Here is a 23,455-nt window from a genome sequence, read left to right as displayed (position 1 = left end):
ATAATATGGAAAGCAGCTTCTTTGTCGGATTAATGTATACTCTCGACTAAGACGTCGGCTTCGGTCGAACGAGGCCGTACGTGCGCGGAATTTCATCGCCAAAGCGGAGATTATCGTCGTGGGTGGGCTCTCGATCGTGAAATTCGAACAGTCATTTACTTCGATATTAGATATTCTCTAGGGAGAACAAATTAACCCTGTGTGTAGAGTGCATAAGTGAATTTATTATAGCAAAATCAAACTATAACGAGTAAATCAACGTAATGTACACGCGTGAAGTTCTATATGAATCGAATTTTTTTTAATAATATTTTCTTTTCAATATTACTATTCTATGGGATCGATTCATTCTGTAATATTTATATAAATAATTTTCCAACACGTTAACATATTGATTTATCAAATTAATTTTTGTCATAAAGAAGCTATGAATAAATTTGAAACAATGGCTTTCAGATTGTGGTGCTTTCTATAGAGGTAAAATGCACAACACGAAGATAAGACAAAAATTCTTGCTCGATACATTCGGTATCGTATTAAATGCCACGCCATCCTCGCATTCATTGCTCCTCAAGTTCTTTCGGCGTAGAATTTAATAACAGACATTCGGCGAGTCCGTCCGCGAAACAAACCGGCTAGAAATAAATTCCTCTTTCCGCCCCCGCGTTCTCCAACGTCGCTAATACCCGTTGCGAAAGTTTGCGGGGTTTATGAAAAGCTCGAGAGTGTCGACTGATAATAACAATGATAATCGTAATAAGCAAGCAGCGGAAAACGATTTACCTCGGCCAAGGAGACGGTGGAAACTTGTCGGGAAAACTTCATCTAGTTTACAAACGCGAAAGAACGGAGAGAAAGGGAGAGAAAAGGAGAAAAAGAGAGAATGAGACAAAAAAGATGACAAGACGGAAATATGATGTTAAAATATGGGTATCTCTTTGAAATATTACAACGACCAATATCCCGTCAAGTAGATAAAGTCCCAATTTGCAATTTGTGTCGATATGTCATTTTATGTAAGCTGTCTTTCCTCGCTATTTTATTTCTTATATTACATGCGCTTCTCTTTCTCGGCAAACTGTAAGCTATTATAATTGTTTGTGCTGCAAATAACAACGTAAAAGCTTTAAAATACGATACAAAAATAAGGGAGAAACAACGTTAAAGGTACGCTATAAAAAAACAATCCATGCGCTATGACAGAATATAAAAATATGGCGTTTCAGATTTATCAAAACAACTTTACCAGGTCTTTGGACGTGCCAAAAATAAAAAGATCAATATCGTACTTTATATTGTAAATATTCTCATCATAATTTTATATGTTGAAAATACTTTTTAATCGCTCTGGAACTGGCTTGTATATGTAAAAGTATAAAATAAAATAGAACTTAGAAAGGCGTAATGAATGTCACAGGTTGAAGGTAGAAGGTAAAAGTATATCCTACAATTAACAATGTTGAGAAGCGAAGGAGCCTTTCGTGCCGACCGGAATTATACAACGCAGTCGATTAATCCACAGTAACGAAGCTTTCCAACAAAGTGCACTTAGGTCGCTGCGCCTTACTAAATGACCACTACTCGCCTCCTTCTTCTTTCTCAGTTATAGTATTACAAATTTCCCACCGTTAATCTCAACCCGGCAAACAAAACGATCGCGTGGTACACTGCGTCGCTTGCGTGTCACATTAATTCGAGCAAGAAGATTTTAATTATCAGAGCGAACAAAGGCGTAACTATTGATGCAACATTTTTCACTATGGCAGATAGAAGATAAAAATGTATCCTCGCTCGAGAATACCGTTTTACAGCAGATATATATATAAATGGAAATGATAGCAATAATTATATACAAAACCTTAATGATAAATAATTTAAGCAAGTTGAAAAAATATATTGTACATTATAACAATTTTATTTCCGCGTAATATAATTTTTTTAATGTTACAAATGTAAAATAATATTAATCAACGGTTTCGCAATTAATGTTTCAGGATTGGCAAATATCGTGTACCTCTAGTTTCGCAATTTTGCGTAGAAGGCACGCATATGTTTCACATCGAGCTATGTTACGATATTCCTAAACCTCATAGAAATCTGCGCAACCGAAATCGATCGCGAACGATCGCTTACAGTATTATAGAGACTTGGTCCGTAAACTCGAAATTCTCGTGCAAGATTACGCCTTCGCAAGCTCCTCCGCACGGAGAGTAAACGCGGAATTTGCTGGTCGGAAAATTACGCAAGTTGACCGTGTGGAATCTCGACCGTAATCTTCGGCGCGTACGTGCACATACACGTGCAGTGGCTGTGAATCGTGCTGGACGATCGAGCGATACGGATTCGGGTTATGCAAATGCAGGAACCAGCGAGAAGAGATAGAGAGATAGATAGATAGAAAGAGAAAGAGAGAGAGAGAGAGGGAGGGAGGGAGGGATGGAGAGAGAGAAAGACATGAAGATCAGCCGATACGTTATAGAGCGCGCGCGGAGGCGTTACCGTTACCGTTACCATTCTCGCTTACAATAGCGGAACCGGGGAAGGTAATCGAAAGCCCCTGGACGAAAATCAGGAACAAGGTCGTGCGAATGGCGACCGGCACGCGCGCACGACGTAATTAGCCCGTGCGACAAGGCGATTTAGCGAGAAATTATTCGCGATACGGTCAGCGTAACATTTACGGTACAAAGATGACCGTTGGGCACGACTTCTGTAATTTAATCGCGTATACATGAATTATTTAGTTTGAACAAAGATCAGTTAGTTTCTCTCGCGAAATATATCCCATGGAAAATGATTTTTCTCTTAATGGAAATGATTTTCTTCTAAAATTATTTGTTTTCGTTCCTCTACTATCAGGGCTGAAAATATATGCTAAACTATTATTACGGCAAAAGTAGATTAATTACAGTGATGGTTGTAACTGAAATTTGCACAGTCATAGGCTATGACTGTCGCTCATGATGAATGTATGAGTTAAAAGCACGAGCTAACCAGAATGATTATATACTGTCGGGATATGATTAGATCTGTAACATTCATGAAGCAAAAATGGCCACGGGAAACAAAACTCGTATTTGGCTGAGTGTAAAATTGAGAAATGATGACATTAGATGCTGCATTTGGAAATTTATAATTTAAACACTGATATTTACTTTTTTACGAAATGTATTGATGTTTTATTAATCCTAACATGTTATCAAATTAATTTTTTGTCTAATTCCTACGATTTCTTGTATTTTTATCGTTTACTTTTAATACAATTGACTTCGAGAGAGACGGGATTAAAAATAACACGCGATAATCTGCAACTATAGTCTACAACTACACTAAAAATAACCGAATTAGAGCTATAGGTCTACTTGAAATTCACGAAGTCATTGGCTACGATTGTCGCCGGTTATATATAAATGGTGTCGTTACTATATATAAGTAGCTTAAAAACGCGAGTTCCGACTAAAGCTGAATCGCGACTTGTTCTCGGAGCGTCGGAGGCGCGTTTACGATCTGGATCCGATCCAAGTGTCAGCGCAAAACGCGCGTGTAAGAAAACCAAACGCGAACCAATATGGATTTCGATGTATATACATTAACATTTTCTCGCGTGTACATGTACAGTCTGATTTCGACCGAAAGCGAAAAATACTTGATAATTTGCGCGCCAAGTTAAGCGTGCGCGTGCGATGAATCGGCCGTTGCATTTCCTGCCTTTATTCGAAAGGAAAAATATTGGTTAATTTATACGTGGCTATTATTGGGGTTTCGTAGCTTCCATATTCATTTTCAACTTCTACCAGCGACGGCGCTCGTAATTTTCCTCTTTCGCTCTTTTCCTCAATGGCCACCACCGGTGAAATTGTTTGAATATTTATGACGCGTGTGCACGATTGTATGAAACTACGTTACACGATGTATTTTACGCATACCGATAATCGATGGTGAGACGGTGGGCGTTTATACTAGCGTGTACAGGGAGGGAGAATGGTTAAATTCAGATAATTTCCGCGCACAATGTTTATGTTACGTTATGACAGGCTCGGTTAAATGTAAACGTAGCTAAATTTAACATCGGACCATTCAGCCTCGATAGAATTTTTGGATCGATTATCAGAGAGGCGTTATTCGAGTACCGTAGTAATATTACTGATAGTGTAATACTACAATTAATTACTTCGGAATTATTATCAGGTTTTCGGTGATTTTCTGCCATTAACGCAAAAGCAAAACGTGGAAATTGATCATAACTCTCAAGGTATATTATTCGTACAATTTTATATCGAAGATATAATCAAAAATATTCGATAATTCATAATAAAAAGAAAATATCCATTAATCTATATAAAACTATTTTAAATATTTGTAATGGTCCAAGATAAACACACAAGCTGCTATATATTATCGCAAGATGTTCAGAAAGTAATAAAGATGTCAACACTAAAATATCACAAACCGTCTATCGCCAACAATGTTTGAAGGTCCGGAATCGAAGAACTTAGCGGAAAGATCTTAACCTTGTTTTTCACGAACACAAAGAAGATTTCAGAAGACGTCAACATTGACGTAATTGCGCGATTTATTGGGGCCTGATTGCAATTCGCTCGGCGCACTGACGCACTTTCAAAAACGCATTGCATCGTTTCTGCTGTCTCGTCGCCACACTCGCTACTCGCAACGAGACGAGAGTCGGACGAGATCGCGGGCAGAAACGAGCGATTCGCGATTCAGTGACGAGTTGCTGCAACAAGGACGTTTAAATTTGGACGTAGTGTTTACGATCGACGTAGACGCGATGTGCACGATCAAGTACAGAGCGCTTGAAACAGGAAGAGGTGTTCCTTGTCTCGAAACGGTGGGAGTCGATACGCGACGTTAACTACGATGTGGATTATAAACTGACAAATAACGACGACGTAAACGGCTACCGATAAACCAAGACAGAACGGATTGTACGAGTAATTTGCGTTGGTGATTTGCTTACCAAGTACTCCTAGCATTGTTTCTTCCGTAAAACAAAGACCACAATATACAAATCGAAGTCTATAAATTAAATGTTTTTAATGAAAAATTCCCTGTTTCCATTTCGGAACTGAGATTTTACATTTAGTAAAGATTGCCAATAATCTTCAAAAGTTTTCAGCGATATTAAAATGCAAGCAATAACTATAAATAAAATTCGAAGGAGGTATCTCATTTTTTATTACATATTTTCTCAATATAGTATAATAGTCAATAACGAAAAACGAGGAACAGTGAAAACATGATATAATCACAATATAATCAGAATTATATAATGTTTTTCAATTATGTGATCGATACACAAAAATATTGTTCACTTTACGCGCATGCAACCGTCAAAATAGCTCTGCTATCTTTAGTCTTTATAGGATATTAGTCACAAATAGTCACTGTACAGTCATATCTTTATAAGTATAGCAATGCTTATAAAATCTGCAATCAACATCCTTAAGATTACATCACTTAAAAATCAAGATGATAAATGGGAACACACACAAATGGTTATAGGTATTGTATAACCATCATAACGTAATATGATGCGTAAAATATTTTCTAATACGATGCAAAAATATTAATGTGCTCTGAGTAGGTGTCCGAAATTTTTTAACGAAAGTCCAATACCAGGCAATGCAAATGCCTGCACAATGGATTAAGAGTAACAGCAAATAAAATAACTGTATAATGCGCACGAACATCAGACACTAAGGAGTTAGTCTCGATCGGTGCAGTACCAGCCTTGCGGTCGCGTGGCGCGCAACGATTGTGCCACGTTAGGATAGCTATCGGGCAAACTAGGGTCGAGGCTTCCGTCAACGATCGACGGGTCCATCTCGAGGATCATCCGTAAATCCTCGTCGATGCCGAGGTGCACGCGCACCCGTTGCTGCTCGTCGCCGATGGGCGAACGCGTTGCATCCGCGACGGGATAATCGTAAGGCAGGGACGATGTCACGCCGGCGAGATGCAACGACGCTCGTGCCGGTGGTGACGGCGGTGGCACCGACGTCGACGTCGTCGTCGTCGTTGTCGATGGACGCCGAATGACGACGTCGTTAATACGATCTAATCGCGATACTAACTCCTCGAACTCGACAATCTGCTGCGCGGTCTCGGACGCGCCACCGCCTTGCATCGCGTCGCTTCGCGCACGTTTGCACGCGCAAACGCGCGAGAGGATCGGCCGACTTGGGGCGTCGCGACGCTACTACTAAAACCGGAGCATCGTCGCCAACAACAACGACGACGACGACGGCGACGATGACGAAGCGCCAGGTAACCGACAGACGCTCTAAACGCGGATCCTGCCTCATCTCGCTCTCCTCCTCCGCGAGGAACAGACAGCTGACGTCTGCCGGATCTCTCTCGCTCTCGCCACGCACGTATTTATTTTCATTCGATATATGGCGTCGTGAAAACGATTCGACGCTCATGAAAATTGTCGCGAGACATGCGGCGTTTTCCTAAAATTGTTCGCGATCGTTGATCCTGCGCGACGTTTAAAGAAAGATATCAAAGTTGCCAAGCAGATTTACATATAAGAATTATAAGACTATGAAGTTAAAAATCTAATTATTCGAATATTAATTAGGACTCTAAATATAGTATAAGTAAATAAACTTTGCATTTATATATAATGATTGATTGTAGATTCTATGCATATACATGAAGAAAATATACGTATATATATTAATTGATTTCATTTAATTAAATACCCAAATAAATTATTAATAATTAGTCAATATGTAACAGATAAACGTTGGAGCATACACATATATGCTGCTTTGAGTGCTAAATGCGTAGTATGAATACGCCAGACCAAAGTGTTTGGTCTGACTCCTTCTATTTGAATCTACTTACAATTAGAGTCTATTTCGTTTATTTTCTTCACTTCACGATCACCATCTAACAGACTTCTAATTTTTTGTACAATCTGCGGCTTCGAGCAAAATTATTTTAGCTATTTGTTATTCATTCTGAGTAGTAGCAACAATTTAAAACTTGAACAAAAGTTTTATTTTGCATATGAAGAAGTGACTAACAATAAGTAATATTGTATATAGAAACTAAAGATAGTATCACACAAATATTTTGTATGAAATTAAGTACGATAACTTTGTAAATATAGATTTAAGATGTTTGAGTTTTGTAGATGGGTATAATATAGATTATAGAGTTTTATATGTCAATAAGAATAATAAAGAAATTGTTAATATAAATGTTTTAATCTAATTCTTACTATTTCAATTTCTCATTTTAATTTGAAATACGATTTAAAAATTATGGAGAGAAAAGTAATAATCATGGTGCACAATACAGTTAGGCAACAGCTGAATGTATCGCGAAGCACGTAGTATCGCGTACCGTGTGTTACAACATATTGAATTTAGAATATATATTCTCTCGCGCGAAAAAATTGTAATAAAGTGACACTATTTCTATGTTCATATTTACATTCGCGAATGTGAATCAGGGAAATCACGCGATACGTTTGCTGTTTACCCTTTTTCCTTCTACGACAGCGGATGAAAAATGTGTCATCTTCCTCTCTCGCGGTAACAAATGCCGTTTACACTCGCACGCGTCGAGTTCTAATTTATTATTATGCGCGCGTGCCATGCTTGACCAACTTCAACGATGTTCTATTTAGATCATAAATCTTGCTGGAAATATACACCGCGGTAAAGTAAAAGTTAAGCTCTGATTAGCAACAACAACATTAATCTTTTGCATATAAAATAATATTAAATATAAATAAGTTGGTTGATTTTAATAGAATAGGGAATAGAGAATAGAGAATAGAAGAGAAGAGAAATTTATTCATGATTCTGATTAAAAGAAAATAAAGAAGATATGACAATTCAATGATGGAAACCGCTATAACTTAATTCTCTTTCTATTCGATCCATTCAATTTATTCGATTTTAATTTATTTTATTTTATTTAAGAATTTATTTGTATTTACTATATTTATATGCGATCCGTGTCACGCTTATTTTATTATGTTTAAATTATATCTATATACAATCAAGTCTTAACTAGTTCCACGAAACTGTCGACGATGCCGTGTGCATACACAGGTGCGCGTCTTGCATCACATACAACATACACGAGAACACTATACCAGCGACTCGACTCATCCGTTCGAAGATGCGTTATGTAACTTACGACGAAGAACAGCTGCCGGCGAGCGTTCGGTCGCGCGAGCAAACAGCTTGAAAAATAAAAAAAAATGAAAAATCATCATCGCGTAAAAAAGCACAATTCGTCGTCGTCGTGACTGAAGAATCCGGTATCGCGTTTTCGCGAGCTCCGAGGCAGCGGTGACGGCGACGACGACGGGCGCACTTATCGGAATTTCCAGTCATTGCACCGGCTAATGCGAGTATCGAGCCGGTTCGCGCCGGATTCGTGGCAGCCTCTTCTATCCATATGCCGCAAGAGGAAAAGAGATAGAGAGAAAGAGGAACTCCATCGCGGTACTGCCGGCATTGTCTCGCGGAGCTCGTTCTTGTCGGTCCGGCTCCAATGCCATGCCTTTTGCGCGGAAAGAAACATGCTACAACGCACGCTTATCGGATATATTATGCACATGCACCGAAAGTACAATCGCACAAAATTCAGAGTCTTGTCACATTACGATTTAATTGATTCCTAGTCAACTGACAATATTGCAATTAAGAAAATCAAATTACGAGCTATGGCTCAACGAAAGAGAGCTAAGGATTAATAAAATATTTATTTAGACTTACTTTTTGCTATTATTATTTGCATTAATATTCGCGTCATTATCATCACCATTATCATCATTAATATCGTTATTGCAATAAATACGCAATGAAATAAATTAATACTCGTATATATTCAAACGTTCATAACCATAACGGAAGAAAAAAAAACTCTTGGACTATAGACTATATGACAAAGATGGAATGCGTCTCTAAAACAAAACACTCGGCGTACCGAAATCATTATCGCGCTCGCTGATGACGCACGACATTCGTAGGCATAGTACTCATCACATTCAATCGTCTGTGATGAGGAGTCCGCAAACATAGTTAACACAATCAAATCGTGCGAGATTGACAAAGCTGTGTCAATGATATGTACAGTATCATGAATAAATCGAAAGAAAAAATCAAATTCTAAATTTAATTAACAAAGATAGCTGTCTAATATCTTTCTTCACGCAAAATAGTCAAAAGCTAAAAAATTTAATAAGCAATACGCGCAATTTATGAGGCAAAAAACTTGCGACAAGTTTACGAATGGATATGTCCTTGATAAGTGGAAAAAACCAGTGAAATCAGTTTTTAGAGATTTTCATTGCCCACTGTATCAACAAAAGCCATCACATTTATTGTATATTTGCATCGAAAACATGATCATAAAACTCTAAAATTCCACACACTGCATTGCGATTTAATTAATCCCTATAATTAAGTGATAATATTTCAATCAAGAAAATCACATCTATAAAAATATTTCACAGAAATAGCTAAAAATCACTAAAATACCATCACCTGACTGTTTAATATTATTTTATTTATATTATTGTTACTAACGCCATATCTTGTTTCAGACAATGTTTAAATTTTATCGATAAAGAGAAAATAAAATAAAAAGTTAATTACAAACTAATCATTGAATTCGAAAAAAAGAAATTATATTTGAACCATTCTTATAACGTCACAATTAAAAATCCTTTATTACACGCAGTCGAGTACCTACTTTTAAAAACACCAGAAATTGCGATTTCCTCAATTCCAACACGGGATTAATTTGTATCGAAAAATATGCGCAGAAACTGGAGTTCGGAAATGAAAAGCGGGTCGGATTCCGTTTTTAGCTTTAAAACTGTCGCCAGGAAAGATTCCGGACATCGTAATTTCTCTGCCAGCGACTAAAACCGCACTGCTTAAACGGTTGAATCTTTCACAAAATGTACTTTCGACATGAGAAACTCTACAAAAAATATCGTTGTACTAAAGCAAATTAACTCTCTCAGGACATATTTTTTGAAACATATAATAAAAGACTTGGAACAAATAATAAAGCAATTAAAATCATTGATCGTAATAAAATAGAGATAAAGATAAGTAATATTTTTCACATGCAAAATTACTTTTTATAACTTTTATATTGTTGCTAGCGTTAATGATTACAAAAATAACTTAAATAGCTTCGCTAAAAGTTGCATATTGTCAAAAAAATTTGACGACTGCTAAATAGAGATCGTAAAGTGAGAAAAGTAAACAGGATAAAATTTAAGTAGCTCCAGACAGAGGTAGCTGTCAAACCAAACATCTTGGCGCATATTCATATCACGCATTTAGCACTCAAACATTGATTATGTGTGTATGTCTGAGGTTTGTATTTATATTACATATTAAATTACATTCTAATGAATTACACATTAATGTAATTGTATTTGTATTACATATTGAATTAAATATTAATTATAAATCAATTAATAAATTAAGTAAATAATAAATAATAAATTAAATTAATTAATAAATTAAATATTAGATATTAATTGAATATTATAAATATTCAATTTTCTATTAAAATTTAATTAGAATCATCCTAAAAAAATTCTAATTTATGACTTTCCAAGATATGTAATCATGAAATTTAAAAAATTGTGCATAAAATTGGGATCTCCAATTAAATTAAAGATACAAATGCTGTTTTTTAACACACGACATTTATATGTCAATAATGAGTAAATATGATTTACTAAGTTTATACTCTGGACCGTATCAAGTCACGAAGCGTTTCTCAAGGTTTATACTAATGACATTTAATAATTACTCGCACTAAGACTCTAAGAGATATCATTTCTTGACATAAAGATTATTTAACCTCGCATATCGATATTCTGATGCTCTATTTCAGACAAAATTGCTGACAGAATATAATTCAGAACCAATTAGTAAAATTAATCTAATGATTTATATGCAAACCAATCAGCCTAGTTACAGAAATAATAGTACTAATAACTTAAAAGATTGCGCGGTCTTTTAAAAATTTTAATTTCTCTCTCCTTCTATACTGGCATCGAATGAAAAATATATCAAAGACGTTGATACCTATCTCCGCGCTGGAGTTCCATGAGCGAACGGAGGTTGTTCTTCAAACGTACTTACGAAATGGCACTTCGTCTTCTACTTTTGCTGATTGCTTCTATCAAGAAGATCATTGATCCCTCGGAACCCCTACCTTCCGCAATACAAACATGGACGTAATAAAACCGAAGGTCAAACCTATCTAGATACCTCGCAAGATGACGTAAGCAAAATTCGAAGATAATAATCCGCAAAATGACTTATCAACGCCTCTTTCTCTCTTTCTTTCTATCTCTCTTATCCCTACCTTCGTTTCTCCAACATTATCTAATGCCTGCAATACGTATTGCAACACCATCCTTTTTTCGCTCAATTGTATTTTTTCGAGTGATAAAACATTCATTGTGTCATTGATCTGGCGATGCCTCACGATGCATTCGTCAGCATTGTTTATCGTTAACAGCAATTAGACATACATTTCGTTATTTTTCGAAAGATTATTGATGTAAGATTAAATTTCTCCCAATATATCAGCCGGAAATCGAAGATTATTATACATTCGCATTAATGTGTATCCGCGTGGCCAATTCATAACGCGTTATCTGAAAACGATCAATACGTCGTCCGTGTCACGTAAACTGTCATATCGTAGATTGTCACGAGAGATCAACGTCATAACCGAAACAGTAAACAGTAAATTTCCGATCGTTGAAATCGCTAACGTAAGATCAAAACTTTATTCGACTTTTAATACATATGCATGCAAAATAACGTTCTCATCTAACAGAAAATTTGAAAGAACCCTAGTAATATTCCTTAAAGTGCCTCAGACGATCACTCGCTATAGCGTCTACCGTATGTATAATTGAAATTTTAGCTTGAGCTTGTGTTGCCTTCTCCACAGGAATCAATTAACGCCCGGCGGATGAAGCTGATTAGGCGCGAGAACTTTCGGGCGCAATTCGAGCACCCCGAGCAAACTCGAGACTGTGAAAGTTGATATTCGCGGTAGCTTCACCGTGGAGCCTGGCACTGCGAGGAATCGCGGATCACTGGATCATCCGAGAGTCTAATGCCAGTATGCAAGATGCATAGACTGTTAATCAAAGTGGAGACGAGTGGTTTCCTTGAAGATCACGATTACCAATCACGATCGCTTGTTACTGCCATTGCTCGCTATTCTCTATTCTCTCCAAACGAACGAGATCCTTTATACGTGTTGTCTCGTTGATAGATTCATGACTAACGATTTGCCCCTTTAAATGCCATTTAAAAGTTAAAAGCCTGACCACAAGAGACTCGTCCACGTTGTTCAACGTGTAGCGGCAAAATCGGAAAAATTATTTGGAGAAATAATGTTTTCGATCTTTTATTTTACTTTTAACTTTATTTTCCCGAAAGATATAACTATAACGTAGACAATGCATTTTTGTAGTTATTACCCCGACACGTTTCGATTCTTGTCAAAAACCGAGCACGTGCAAGGTTTGATTGGATTTGATTCGATTTTGCACTCAAAATTGGAATAGAAATCTCTTTTGTTTTTTTTTTCTCCATATGTGTACGCAGTATGTAAACATATATGTGGCTCTCGCTTCAAGCGATGGACCACTATCTATCGAATACTAAACGGTAAAAAAATCTTTTTTCGAAAACTGTATCTCGATTAAAAACAATTTTAAGAGACTGCGAATAGCAAATGAGTTGCCAGTTTGTATAATAAACATGCAAACTGCATGCCGGCGTTTTACTCGCTACGCAGAATATAAGAATTGATAAATTTAATGCACGCGCGTGTCAAATATCTATCATTCGTCTCCACTTTCGTTTTCTCAACGATTCTATTTTCGCTCTCTTACACGATCTTATTTCAATGTCTTTACAAAGAACAGTAATCTAACAATAAGATCAAAAGCAACAGCGAGCATCTAGAAAGGAATATTGCCTGTCACTAAATAACAATGATAAACAATACCTCCGGAAAAGTTGCAGAAATATTGCAGAATTGAACAATTTATATAAGGATATGAAGAATTTGTTTCCTTCAATTGCAAAAATATTTAGATAATTAAAATACGAAAAATTTTTATAACTTTATAAAAGTATTCTATCAATTCCTCGAGAATGTTTCCTCCTGCTGGTATGCTATACTATTTTTATATATCCTCTATTTGTAATGCGATTAGATAACTTATGTACATGATTCAAATGTATTTAAGAATCATGATTAATTATATATTTGAGTATGTCGCATTTAACTAATAAAAGATTTAAAAATTTTTTAAATCTTTAATATGAATTCGTGAGATTGGTAAATTACTGATACGTAGTAAAATCATGTGCTCGATATGTTGTTACTATGTGTCATCAAATATCTATAATTCCATTTTCCAAAAATTATCGGTGACGTGGCGATTATCATAAAGGATGTTTACATCCAATGATAAAAATGACGTTGTAAGCTCATTGATTCAAAAAGCTTATCATTCTAATATCTACAACAGTACGATTTAATTATTTTATTAAAAACTTCCGGTTACCTCATTTTCACACCGCATAATTTTATTATGATAACACAACTCTCCTTTTGTATGATAAATATAATAATTATTCTTCTGTCTGTCCTTTTCTTTTTCTCGCAATTGTATTTTCTTATCATCCAAATCTTAAAATCAAAATATCTTCCATAAAATACACACAAATTCATATGCAAATTGAATAGCATTGTCATTACTTATACATGATACAATCTTAAACTTCTCGTTACGAAAACCACGTGGTTTCATACGCACGTGTTTCTTCTCAGCTTATCGCCATTCAATATAACAACGATCAAATCATCGCGCTCATCAGATAACGCTATTCTATTATAACGATAATTATCGATTTCAACTACGCTGTGTTTAATGTACATAAGGTATATAACGATTTTCTTTAATTTTAATATATTACTTATTGTTAGTTATACTAATTTTTCTGCAAAATGCAATTTCAAGTTTTATAGGTATTCGCGAAGATTTAGAGATTTAATTAATTTGTGTTAATATCAAAAATTATTATTAAAGTAGCATATTTAAAATTTAATAAAAGATTCAGATATTACTTGATCATTTAATATAATTTTTTTTTCTTTTTTATATCACGTAACATTGCCTATGATAAATTTACATTCAATATTGAAACACATACAAACACGCGTGGAATAAATTGCTGATAAAGATTAAAATTCTTCAACTCATAATGAAGTCCCGGTATCTCTCATACTGCTTTATAATCGTTCGCGTACCGCAGCCTTGCGATATCGTATTCCAAATAAAAGCGTCTCTCTCGCGCGTATACACATATACTCCCACATGAGTTGTGGAACCGGAGTTATCCGCCTCCTTTTGTTTGTACATCGATACGCATATATCCCGTCTAACTGTCGTATGTCGTAAAATTTACGTCCAATAATTATGATTGATGTAATACAAGTAATTTATATTTCTTCCTCGTTATAATCGCATCATTTCTCCAATTCACATATTGCCGAATCTCGATGTTAATAGCATCGAGAATATAATGGATCTATACGGATTAGTTTTACTACCATCCACTAACAATGCCAATGTCAAACAGAATACGCCTCGTTATCTCGTGCTAGTACGATATTTTTTTTTTTCAAGATATCGTCGGCGCCAGAACTCACGTACCTGCCGGTGTCAGGCGCGCGGCTTTTCAACTCGTAGTACATCAGTTCCTTGGTCGAGGTTGACAGGAGGGAGAGGGCCTGCTCGAAGTCGTCGTCGTAATCCCCAGCGGCGACATGGTGGGCGATCGGATCGGTGACGGCGAATGCGGCCATCAGATCGAAACCCATATCGACCCCGGACTCGTCCATCGTCGCGACGCTTCGAATGTACCGCGCGCAGACGAATCGCGGCGTGCCGGGTAACGTGAGAACGCGCGTACTCCAAAGTTTCGGCGCCGGGGCGAGGACGCGCGTCGGCGCGCCACGGAAGATGATGAAGCGGAGATAGATAAGAAGTATGGAGAGAGTAGAGACGAAGAGAGAGAGAGAGAAAGAGGAGAATATGCTCTCGGAGAGAAACGCGTTACGAAAGAGAGTCGCAACGAACGATACGACGACGAACGTTGGGATCGTTGGGACGTGTTTTCTTTCGGAAGAGAATGACGTGCGGAAGATGCAATGTATGGGAGATGGATCACGGCGCGCCTTATTTCTTTGATGGATCACAAGCACCGCGAAGAAACTCCCATTTTGCGCAAGTGTCAAGAGTTCTCGCGCGAGTTGTTAGCGTTCGCGACGGCGGCCGCGCGTGCACGCGTGCGCGGATCCGTGACGTTCCTCCTCTGCTGCGACGCGCGTTCCATCGCCCCTTCGCGGCTCTAGCGCGCGTTCCCTCGCGATTTATCTCGGCGCAGGCGGCAACGACTGCGGCGACGGCAACGCGACGTTTCGTGGAAAGATGAGCGCGAACGCGAACGCGAGCAGCCGACAGCGCGAGTGCGCGACAAGACGAGCGTGACGCGCGCGCGTATCGGTACTACGCGGACCGTCCGGCCGTCCCGGCCCGGACCGCCGCGCCGCGGCCGCTGCCGCGGAGGTTTCGCGTTTGACTTACGACTCCCGCCATCTCGCGGAAACGTGCCGACCGGCGGCATCCTTTGAAGTGGATAAGCTCGGCGAAACAATCTTCCAGCTTTCGCAATTACCTTCGCGAAAATCGATAAAAAGTTAACGAAACAATAAATGAAAATAATATATTCGTTTTCCATACCTTGACATATCTCTCGGTACCTTCATTTAAGATTTTACTTGCTCTCGTATATATTTTTTGAGATTTATATTACGAATGGAAAACAATATATTTCATTTATACCTAATCTCAAACGTGCTTTGAAATATTACAACAATCCTTGAGCGCTGTTTTGGATTAATTAAATGACCATAAAATAAATTATACACACACAACAGTGTATTGCGATGTAAGATTACTCTAGAAAACTTTTATAATTTATATTATTGATAACATTTAATATAATTTATCTTAATAACACATGATGTTTTGTACAGCATTGTTTGGACAAAAGAAGAAGCCGTTCTCTCTCAAATTAATATTCGAAAACGTATTCGATTATCAAATTGCTTCGTATGTATATAGCATATTATAATAATTGTAAACTATTTCTCTTTTCAATTAGTTATCATTCCAAGAACTGTTCAATTACTTATACCAAAGCGCGACACAAACACGAATGCTTGAAAAAAAGACACCAGTCCCGAAAACATGACATTGAACATATATATTTGATGAAATAAACATACATCAGCACAACGATTGTCCGGTGATGTAATTCACAGAATGTGCTGACACTGATCGTTACTACACATTATGACTTCATGCAGTATCGTAAGGTACGTCAAGATATTCACTGCTCGGGTCTGCCGTCTGAATTAATTAGGGACTGTAAATTACTCGCCGTGAGTCGCCATGTGCTCACGATTGTGCGCGACGCTGGTCATGATATTAATCTTGCCTGGGATACGCGCGATTCAACCGTTCAATGGGGATACTTTACCGTCAAATATTTCGGAAAAGCTGGACGATTATTGGCGAACCTATAAGGTAACATGTCCTTAAAACAATAGAAATATTCTGAAAAGCTGACATTTCGAATGTATGTTTATAAATCACTATATTGAGTTCTTTCATCAAAAATTACTCTCATGATTTTTAATTCCTTTCATGATAATTATTAATTATTTTTTAAACAAAAATTGTTCAAAATATGTAAAGTGTAATAAAACGTCCTTTTAATTATATTACTTGTTAATAATGTGTATATCAAACACATTAATATGAGATAAAGCGTATTCTGTTCAACGTTAATTAATTATTACAATAACGTTGATTATAAAATTAATCCATAGATCCATTAATGCTCTTAATCTTAATCAACATTAATTCAGCAATTGAGCCTAATTTAAAATTGAAATCATTAAGACTCTATTCATATGTCTAATAATAACGAGAACATATGTTTTATAAATGGTGTTGCAAAGTCTGTAATAAATAGATCCTGACCTCGTCCTATGCAAAGTATGTCATGCAAATCACATTTTATCGCGTTTGAACAGACGCAGTTTAATAAGACGTATACAAGAAATCTGGAAAATGTGAGGAGAGCGGCTTGGGAGCAAAATCTCGTGGAAATTTATAAGCACAATCTACTGGCCGCCGCAGGACATCACAGTTATACATTGCGGGATAATCATATTGCCGATCTCAGCACTCGACAATATATGCGCGAAATGGTTCGTAATTAATAATATAAATGTCATCTTTTTCTCTCTCTGTTTTCCCGTCGAAGCCCTTAATCTTTAAATAACGTCTTTAAAAATCACAGTTCTCTATCACGAACATTATAATTCACCACAAAATATAAATGACACTAAAATCGCTCCGACAACGTCTCTTTCTGCCAATTTTCCTCAGGTGAAACTAATGCCAAGTCGAAGACGCCGACTGCCGACCGAACCGATAGTATCGGCGGTGTTAAAAAATCCTCGCGACATACCAGCACGTTTGGATTGGCGCGAATACGGTTTCGTCACTTCGCCCGTGAACCAACGGAGCTGCGGGAGTTGTTATGCTTACTCAATCGCGGAAAGTATAGAGGGACAAATTTTTAAGCAGACCGGCATGTTGCTACCCTTGAGCGCACAACAGCTGGTAGATTGCAGCACGTCAACCGGCAACCTCGGCTGCACCGGCGGTTCCCTTAGGAACACTTTGAAATATTTGGAAAAGTCGAAAGGTCTCATGGCTAGATCCACGTATCCCTACAACGCCGAGGTACGCACTGCACTTTTCCAACTGTCGAGCGTACGATATACACAATATTCCATCGGAGCACCGTTTATAAAACGTAACTCTTGAATCGCTTTCGCATTTGCAAAGCATTATAAAATGTTCGGCGCCTTTAAACTTTAATGTACAAAGAGAATTTCTGCATTCTTTTTCGAAAAAATCTTATACCTGACAGCCACGTAAATTTTTTTTATTATTGGCGATGATTAATCAGTCGTAAAAATTTATAGAATCGCAGTGCTATACATTCTAATAATGCCAAATTGAGAGACTTGAATTTCTGAATTTTTACTGTGACCATAATGCATTATTAGCGACTACGAGCGAAAGCGCTGACAGTGCGAATTTAATTATCGCAATAAAGAGATAGGTAAACGTCAAGGTTTCTTTCATTATTTCTGACACTTCGCGGGTCTCCGCCAGAAATGTCAGAAAATTTGTGGAAGATTTTGGCGAGGAGAATCCGAATTATGCCAGTCACGTTAACGTGATAAACTTCCGTAATATGAATGGCTCCGTGACGATGACTCTACCAGCTCCTCTATTAATAGTAAATATACTTTATATACGTTTCATACGAGTGAGCAGCGCGAGAGCCAAATGCTTCATAGAATTTTAAGAAAGTGTACGACTATTATTCTTTCACTTGCAATAAAAAATAAACGCGCTTATATCTGACCAGGCTGACTTAATTTAAAACCACGATGTCACAAATATCGAAGTTTGGCTGATGCAACCAATCGCGTGTAACTGACACGCTCCAATTTAAAAGTGTCGACAAACATTAGTGGACAAAGTTCTATCGGATGTTGATTGTCAATCTTTTCCTATTAAACTCATTTCCTGTATAATTAATAGCAATATTATTCTATTGACGATTTCGTTGAAATAAATTCAAGCGTATCTTGTGCCTGTTTACTTCGCCTTCAATCAAAAACAAAACGCATCAACTTGTTAATGGATTGACGTAAAACTGTCTTATTTTTCTTCGAAAGTTATCTATTTCTTTTTGTTTCGTCATGTTTCCTTTAACAGACGTCAGTTCATATGCACGCAGAAATTAAATAGCTTCGTATATTTTTATGTCAATAATATCAATAGCTATTCCAATAATAACGATAATCTCTAATAATGTTATAATAAAGTAAATCTTAATTATGCACTTTGAAAACAAAAGCTTAATTTTGGTGTGTTTAAAACATTTTAAAAGCAACTGTGTTTCATCGTAACGCAAAAACAAATTTTTATTAAAAATAGTTAAATTGTATTATAAGTTACTATATTATACTTTTATTATTGTTTTTATTATATTATATTTATAATATTTATTATATAAATATATATGTTTCGCTATTAATAAAAGTTCAATAATTTTAACGCTTGTAACTCGAATTATTCTAGCAAGGAGAATGCCAATTTCAGAAGGACCTGAGTGTCGTCAATATAACTTCATGGGCAATTCTGCCGGCACGGGATGAGAAGGCTCTAGAAATAGCAGTGGCGACAATCGGTCCCATAGCCGCTTCCATAAATGCCAGTCCAAAAACATTCCAGCTTTATCAGTGAGTAACATATTTTTATTTGCACTGAAAAAAACGCGCCCGTGTAAATTACCACTAACGAGCAAATGACGTTCGCGCGAATCGCCGACAAACGTGCCGCGTTCAAGAAATATATGTGATAATTTTAGACATCTGCTATTTATTGCACAAACCCGCAGAAATATTGCACTCATTATAATTTCCAGCATTTATGGATCGACTGATCGAATTGGGGAGAATAAAACAACAATACGAATTGCGATGCATTCGACGTAAATTCGAAAAAATTCTACCGATAACCAACGAACGGCAGTGACAAACAATTTTTTTCGCTCAGATAGCTCGTAATCCGGCAATAAATATGCAGTTGATATTTTAGTCAAGTTTCTCCAATATTTGGTGTTTCTCAAGAAGCCGCGCAAATAAATATTGTCGATTTGATCCGGATCTACATCTTTGATTACAGCCAATTATTATTATCAATACACAAATACGCATTTATTTCAAGTTAAACTCATCTCGCAACTCATTAATATTTCCAATATTGTGTCCGATATTTAAATTATTACACAACAAATTTGTTATCAAATCTTTTAATCGTGGAAAGAGAAATTATTATTCAAATTGTTGTGTAGGTTCTTTATCCAACGTATATTAATTAAATCTTGCATCATTTATTAATGAATTCTCAGGTATTCAAATATTCATGATATAAAAATAAAAACTTAAATAATAATATTTGATCAAATATTATATGTATTCGGAATTCGTATGTAGGTATACGGATTCGTATAAATATTAAATTATTCATTCAAATGTAGCCCTCTGACTGTAAACTCCTGATACGATAATCAAAATTTCGGCATTATGTGTGCAACATTTATATGAAAAGCGAGATGATTGGAAATTTTGCCCAGACCCCCCCGTCGAAGATACCAGCGTAGAAATTGGTCCAATCACTTGATAACCCTTAGCATACTGTCGATACGGGTGACTCTCATTCATTCGAAGCGCCGAAGCATTCTACCGATCAGTCATTGAACTCGTATTATTCTAAAGGGTCCAGACAATGCCAAGCCGCGACTATTTCCTCCCATTGTTCATTTCTGGCGAACAATAAATACCCGCGAGAAATCATGGAAATCGTTTGCCACTCGTGACAAACGGAAGTGCGATTGATGCCCCGAGATGTTATTCCGCAAAGTTTTAAATAAATACAGGATGCCGATCGCAAACACGCGATATCAATACGCTAACGTAATGCATTAATGATTGCATGCACTTGTATATATGTATAATAGTTCACACAAGTTCAATGTTAGTTATTCACATCCTCTAACTAGGAAATGTCTTTCTCGCGCAATGTATTTCTCTCTTTTTCTTTCTTTATATCAATCTTCGTATCAGATTTGACATACGTCGAAATGTTTTGCTCGCGAAACAGATCGTCCGGTTCTAATTTTTTTCTCTATTAATGATAATTATCATGTTTATTTAGCAATAACATACTATATATGTATTTAAATTATATAAGAAAGTTTATTAATCGGTATTTCCATTAATAGCAAAGGCGTTTATGACGATCATCAATGCAGTTCGGATATGGTGAACCACGCGATGCTCGTCGTCGGATATACGCCAACCGAATGGATCCTGAAGAATTGGTGGGGCGCTAGTTGGGGGGAAAAAGGCTATATGCGGCTGGCAAGAAACAAAAATCGTTGTGGCGTAGCAAACTATGCAGCTTATGTAAAAGTTTGACAATGAGATCCATTTCTCTAGAATGTTATCGGCAAACTCTTGCAAACCTCAGAAAAAAATGTATATTGATTTTTATATTTGGAACAAATTGCGATAAATCGATTGGTATTTGTGGCAATTATCCATCGAAACAAATATTATTTTCCCATATAGATATTTTCTACTTTACCTAGATATTCCTATCCTATTCTTATAGCCATGTGCTTAAAATAAAAAAAAAATAATAATAAAAATGTAAATAAGTAGCAAGTTCAATAATTCTATTTGCCACATTGCTATCAGTCTTCCACCGTTGTAAGATCAAAGATTACATGTATTCAAACGATTAAACTTCGGGCAATTACTAAGGATCGCCGAACATTTATTACATAACAGCCACTGACCGCAGGACGGACGCTCGAATGCCAGATACCAGACTTCCGTAACCACACAGGATCCCGGGGAAATTTAATCGAACCGTACAACCGCGGCACGATAGGAACGTGGAGACTTTGCCCGATCGAAAATTCTATCCAAAGACGAAGTACACGGCTAACCGGGACATATCGCCATGGCATTTCCGTAAGAGATAGAGGAAGAGAGAAAGAGAGAGAGAGAGAGAGAGAGAGATAAACAGAAGGAGAGGACGAACCAATTCATATATCCGTAGATAGGTAGAACTCGATAGGCGCTAACTGCATGACGCAACGTCAAGCGAAACCATTACGTAACCGCGCAGTGACATAAATCCAGGGACGCATTCTGCAAATGATTTGTGTACGCACGATTCTGACACCAGAAATAAAAACGGGCTTGCATGATCGAGGTGAAATAGCACCTTTTTTAAGAATGTATAAAATTTAATTCTAATTTGTCAGATTTAATATTTGTAGAATAAAAAAATAATAAATCTCGGGAATTTTTTATTACAAATGAGATCAATAAACAGATTCGTTTTTAAAGAAAGATCTTGGTTTTACATTCAAAAATTTATATATTATATGTATACCTAAGCATTCGAGCATTTTTGTGTTCTCTTTTAATGATATATTTATTATATAATATTATATTTAGAATAATAGTAAAATTTTACTAAAGCTTAATATTAATCTCACGAAACAACCGTGAAAAACAGATATATCTGACGACTTGTCATCGTTCGTTTCCTATATAAGTTTCCACGATTAAACTGCAAAATAATAACACGCCCCGGCAAATAAAAGCTTTACTTGTGCGATTGCACGTCATCCAACACGACGATGCAACGATGGAAAGAATCCTGAGGAGCAATATGTCCGGAATGCATTGTCGCGGCTTGCAGTTCTCTCCCTGATTTTCCGATATCAAATGCGGCCCCGAGACCACGCAAATTCCATCTCTCTATTCGGAGGTCGGCCACGACTCATTGTTCGTCGCGAATGACAACGCGCACAATCCGTCCAAGCGACAGCGCATCCTCAATTGTTACCCAGCGCAACATCTCTATCTGTTTCCCATCTGTTGAGTGACGTAGCGACGTATCCCGCCGTGTCTCATCTTACCAACCTGGCCTGCTGCTATCGGCAGCTCGATGCAGACTGGCATCGCAAGCTCGCTTCTTACTCGAAACATCATTAATCTTAAAGTCTGATAATGACTGATAATTTCTTCATAATGATACATACATCATGTATTCACAACACATACGATGCATTTGAAACGAAGCATAATGGTTGAAAAGAAAATAATAGAAGCATACATTCTGACTGTGACGGTATGAAGTGATATAAATTATTAAGTGTATTTCGGTTTCTACTTTTAATCTATTTTTATCTCTTTATTTAATTTGTATATTTTTGAAGTTTCATAAACATGAGCATAAAAATATAGATGTCATTTAAGATAATCTAAAAATATCATCATACAGTAAAAAGATTGCAAGACTGAAGTAACGCGTATTAATTTTTAGAAAAAATAATTGAAGAATAATTGATTGAAGTTATATGACAAGCTTGCACAGTTTTTATAGACGGATAGTAAGAAAAAAGTACCTGAAGATTATAGAATTTAACGAGAGCTACGGAACTAGCTGACAGACTTAAAGCTGTTTAATGGACAATACAGCTGCTGCGAAACAACGAAATGGCTCAAAGTCGATATTTTTTCAAAGTTGCTAAGAGTATCGCAGGCACTTTTAACTTGTTAACGTCTTAAGACGATAAAGATATAAAGAAGAAAT

At 36.7% G+C, this 23,455-nt stretch overlaps 2 protein-coding genes across 3 annotated transcripts in view; one reads left to right on the top strand and one right to left on the bottom strand.

Annotated features, from left to right (window-relative positions):
• The window catches only part of Mitf (transcription factor Mitf), a 72,360-nt gene extending 57,153 nt beyond the window's left edge, over nucleotides 1-15,207 (bottom strand). The window contains exon 1 of one of the 2 annotated variants that reach the window (XM_071787208.1): nucleotides 14,774-15,207. In XM_071787208.1, the coding sequence (XP_071643309.1) occupies nucleotides 14,774-14,961 (188 nt within the window). In that variant the 5' untranslated portion in view covers nucleotides 14,962-15,207. Of the gene's footprint in view, nucleotides 1-5,747; nucleotides 6,560-14,773 lie in introns of those variants that run through there. The other variant, XM_071787207.1, reaches the window with a different exon arrangement.
• Nucleotides 15,208-15,934: 727 nt separating this feature from the next.
• Ctsl4 (Cathepsin L4) lies at nucleotides 15,935-21,377 on the top strand. Its single transcript, XM_071787210.1, has 7 exons — nucleotides 15,935-16,070; nucleotides 16,159-16,234; nucleotides 16,492-16,711; nucleotides 17,224-17,400; nucleotides 17,582-17,941; nucleotides 19,358-19,518; nucleotides 21,063-21,377. The coding sequence occupies exons 3-7, from the start codon at nucleotides 16,577-16,579 to the stop codon at nucleotides 21,256-21,258; spliced, it is 1,029 nt and encodes a 342-aa protein (XP_071643311.1). The 5' UTR covers nucleotides 15,935-16,070; nucleotides 16,159-16,234; nucleotides 16,492-16,576; the 3' UTR covers nucleotides 21,259-21,377.
• Nucleotides 21,378-23,455: the final 2,078 nt, after the last annotated feature.

Source organism: Temnothorax longispinosus, chromosome 8 (assembly GCF_030848805.1).
Source record: "Temnothorax longispinosus isolate EJ_2023e chromosome 8, Tlon_JGU_v1, whole genome shotgun sequence".
NCBI classification, from domain to species: domain Eukaryota; kingdom Metazoa; phylum Arthropoda; class Insecta; order Hymenoptera; family Formicidae; genus Temnothorax; species Temnothorax longispinosus.
The sequence above is the reverse complement of the archived record's forward strand: the minus strand, read 5'-3'. Positions and strand labels throughout refer to the sequence as shown.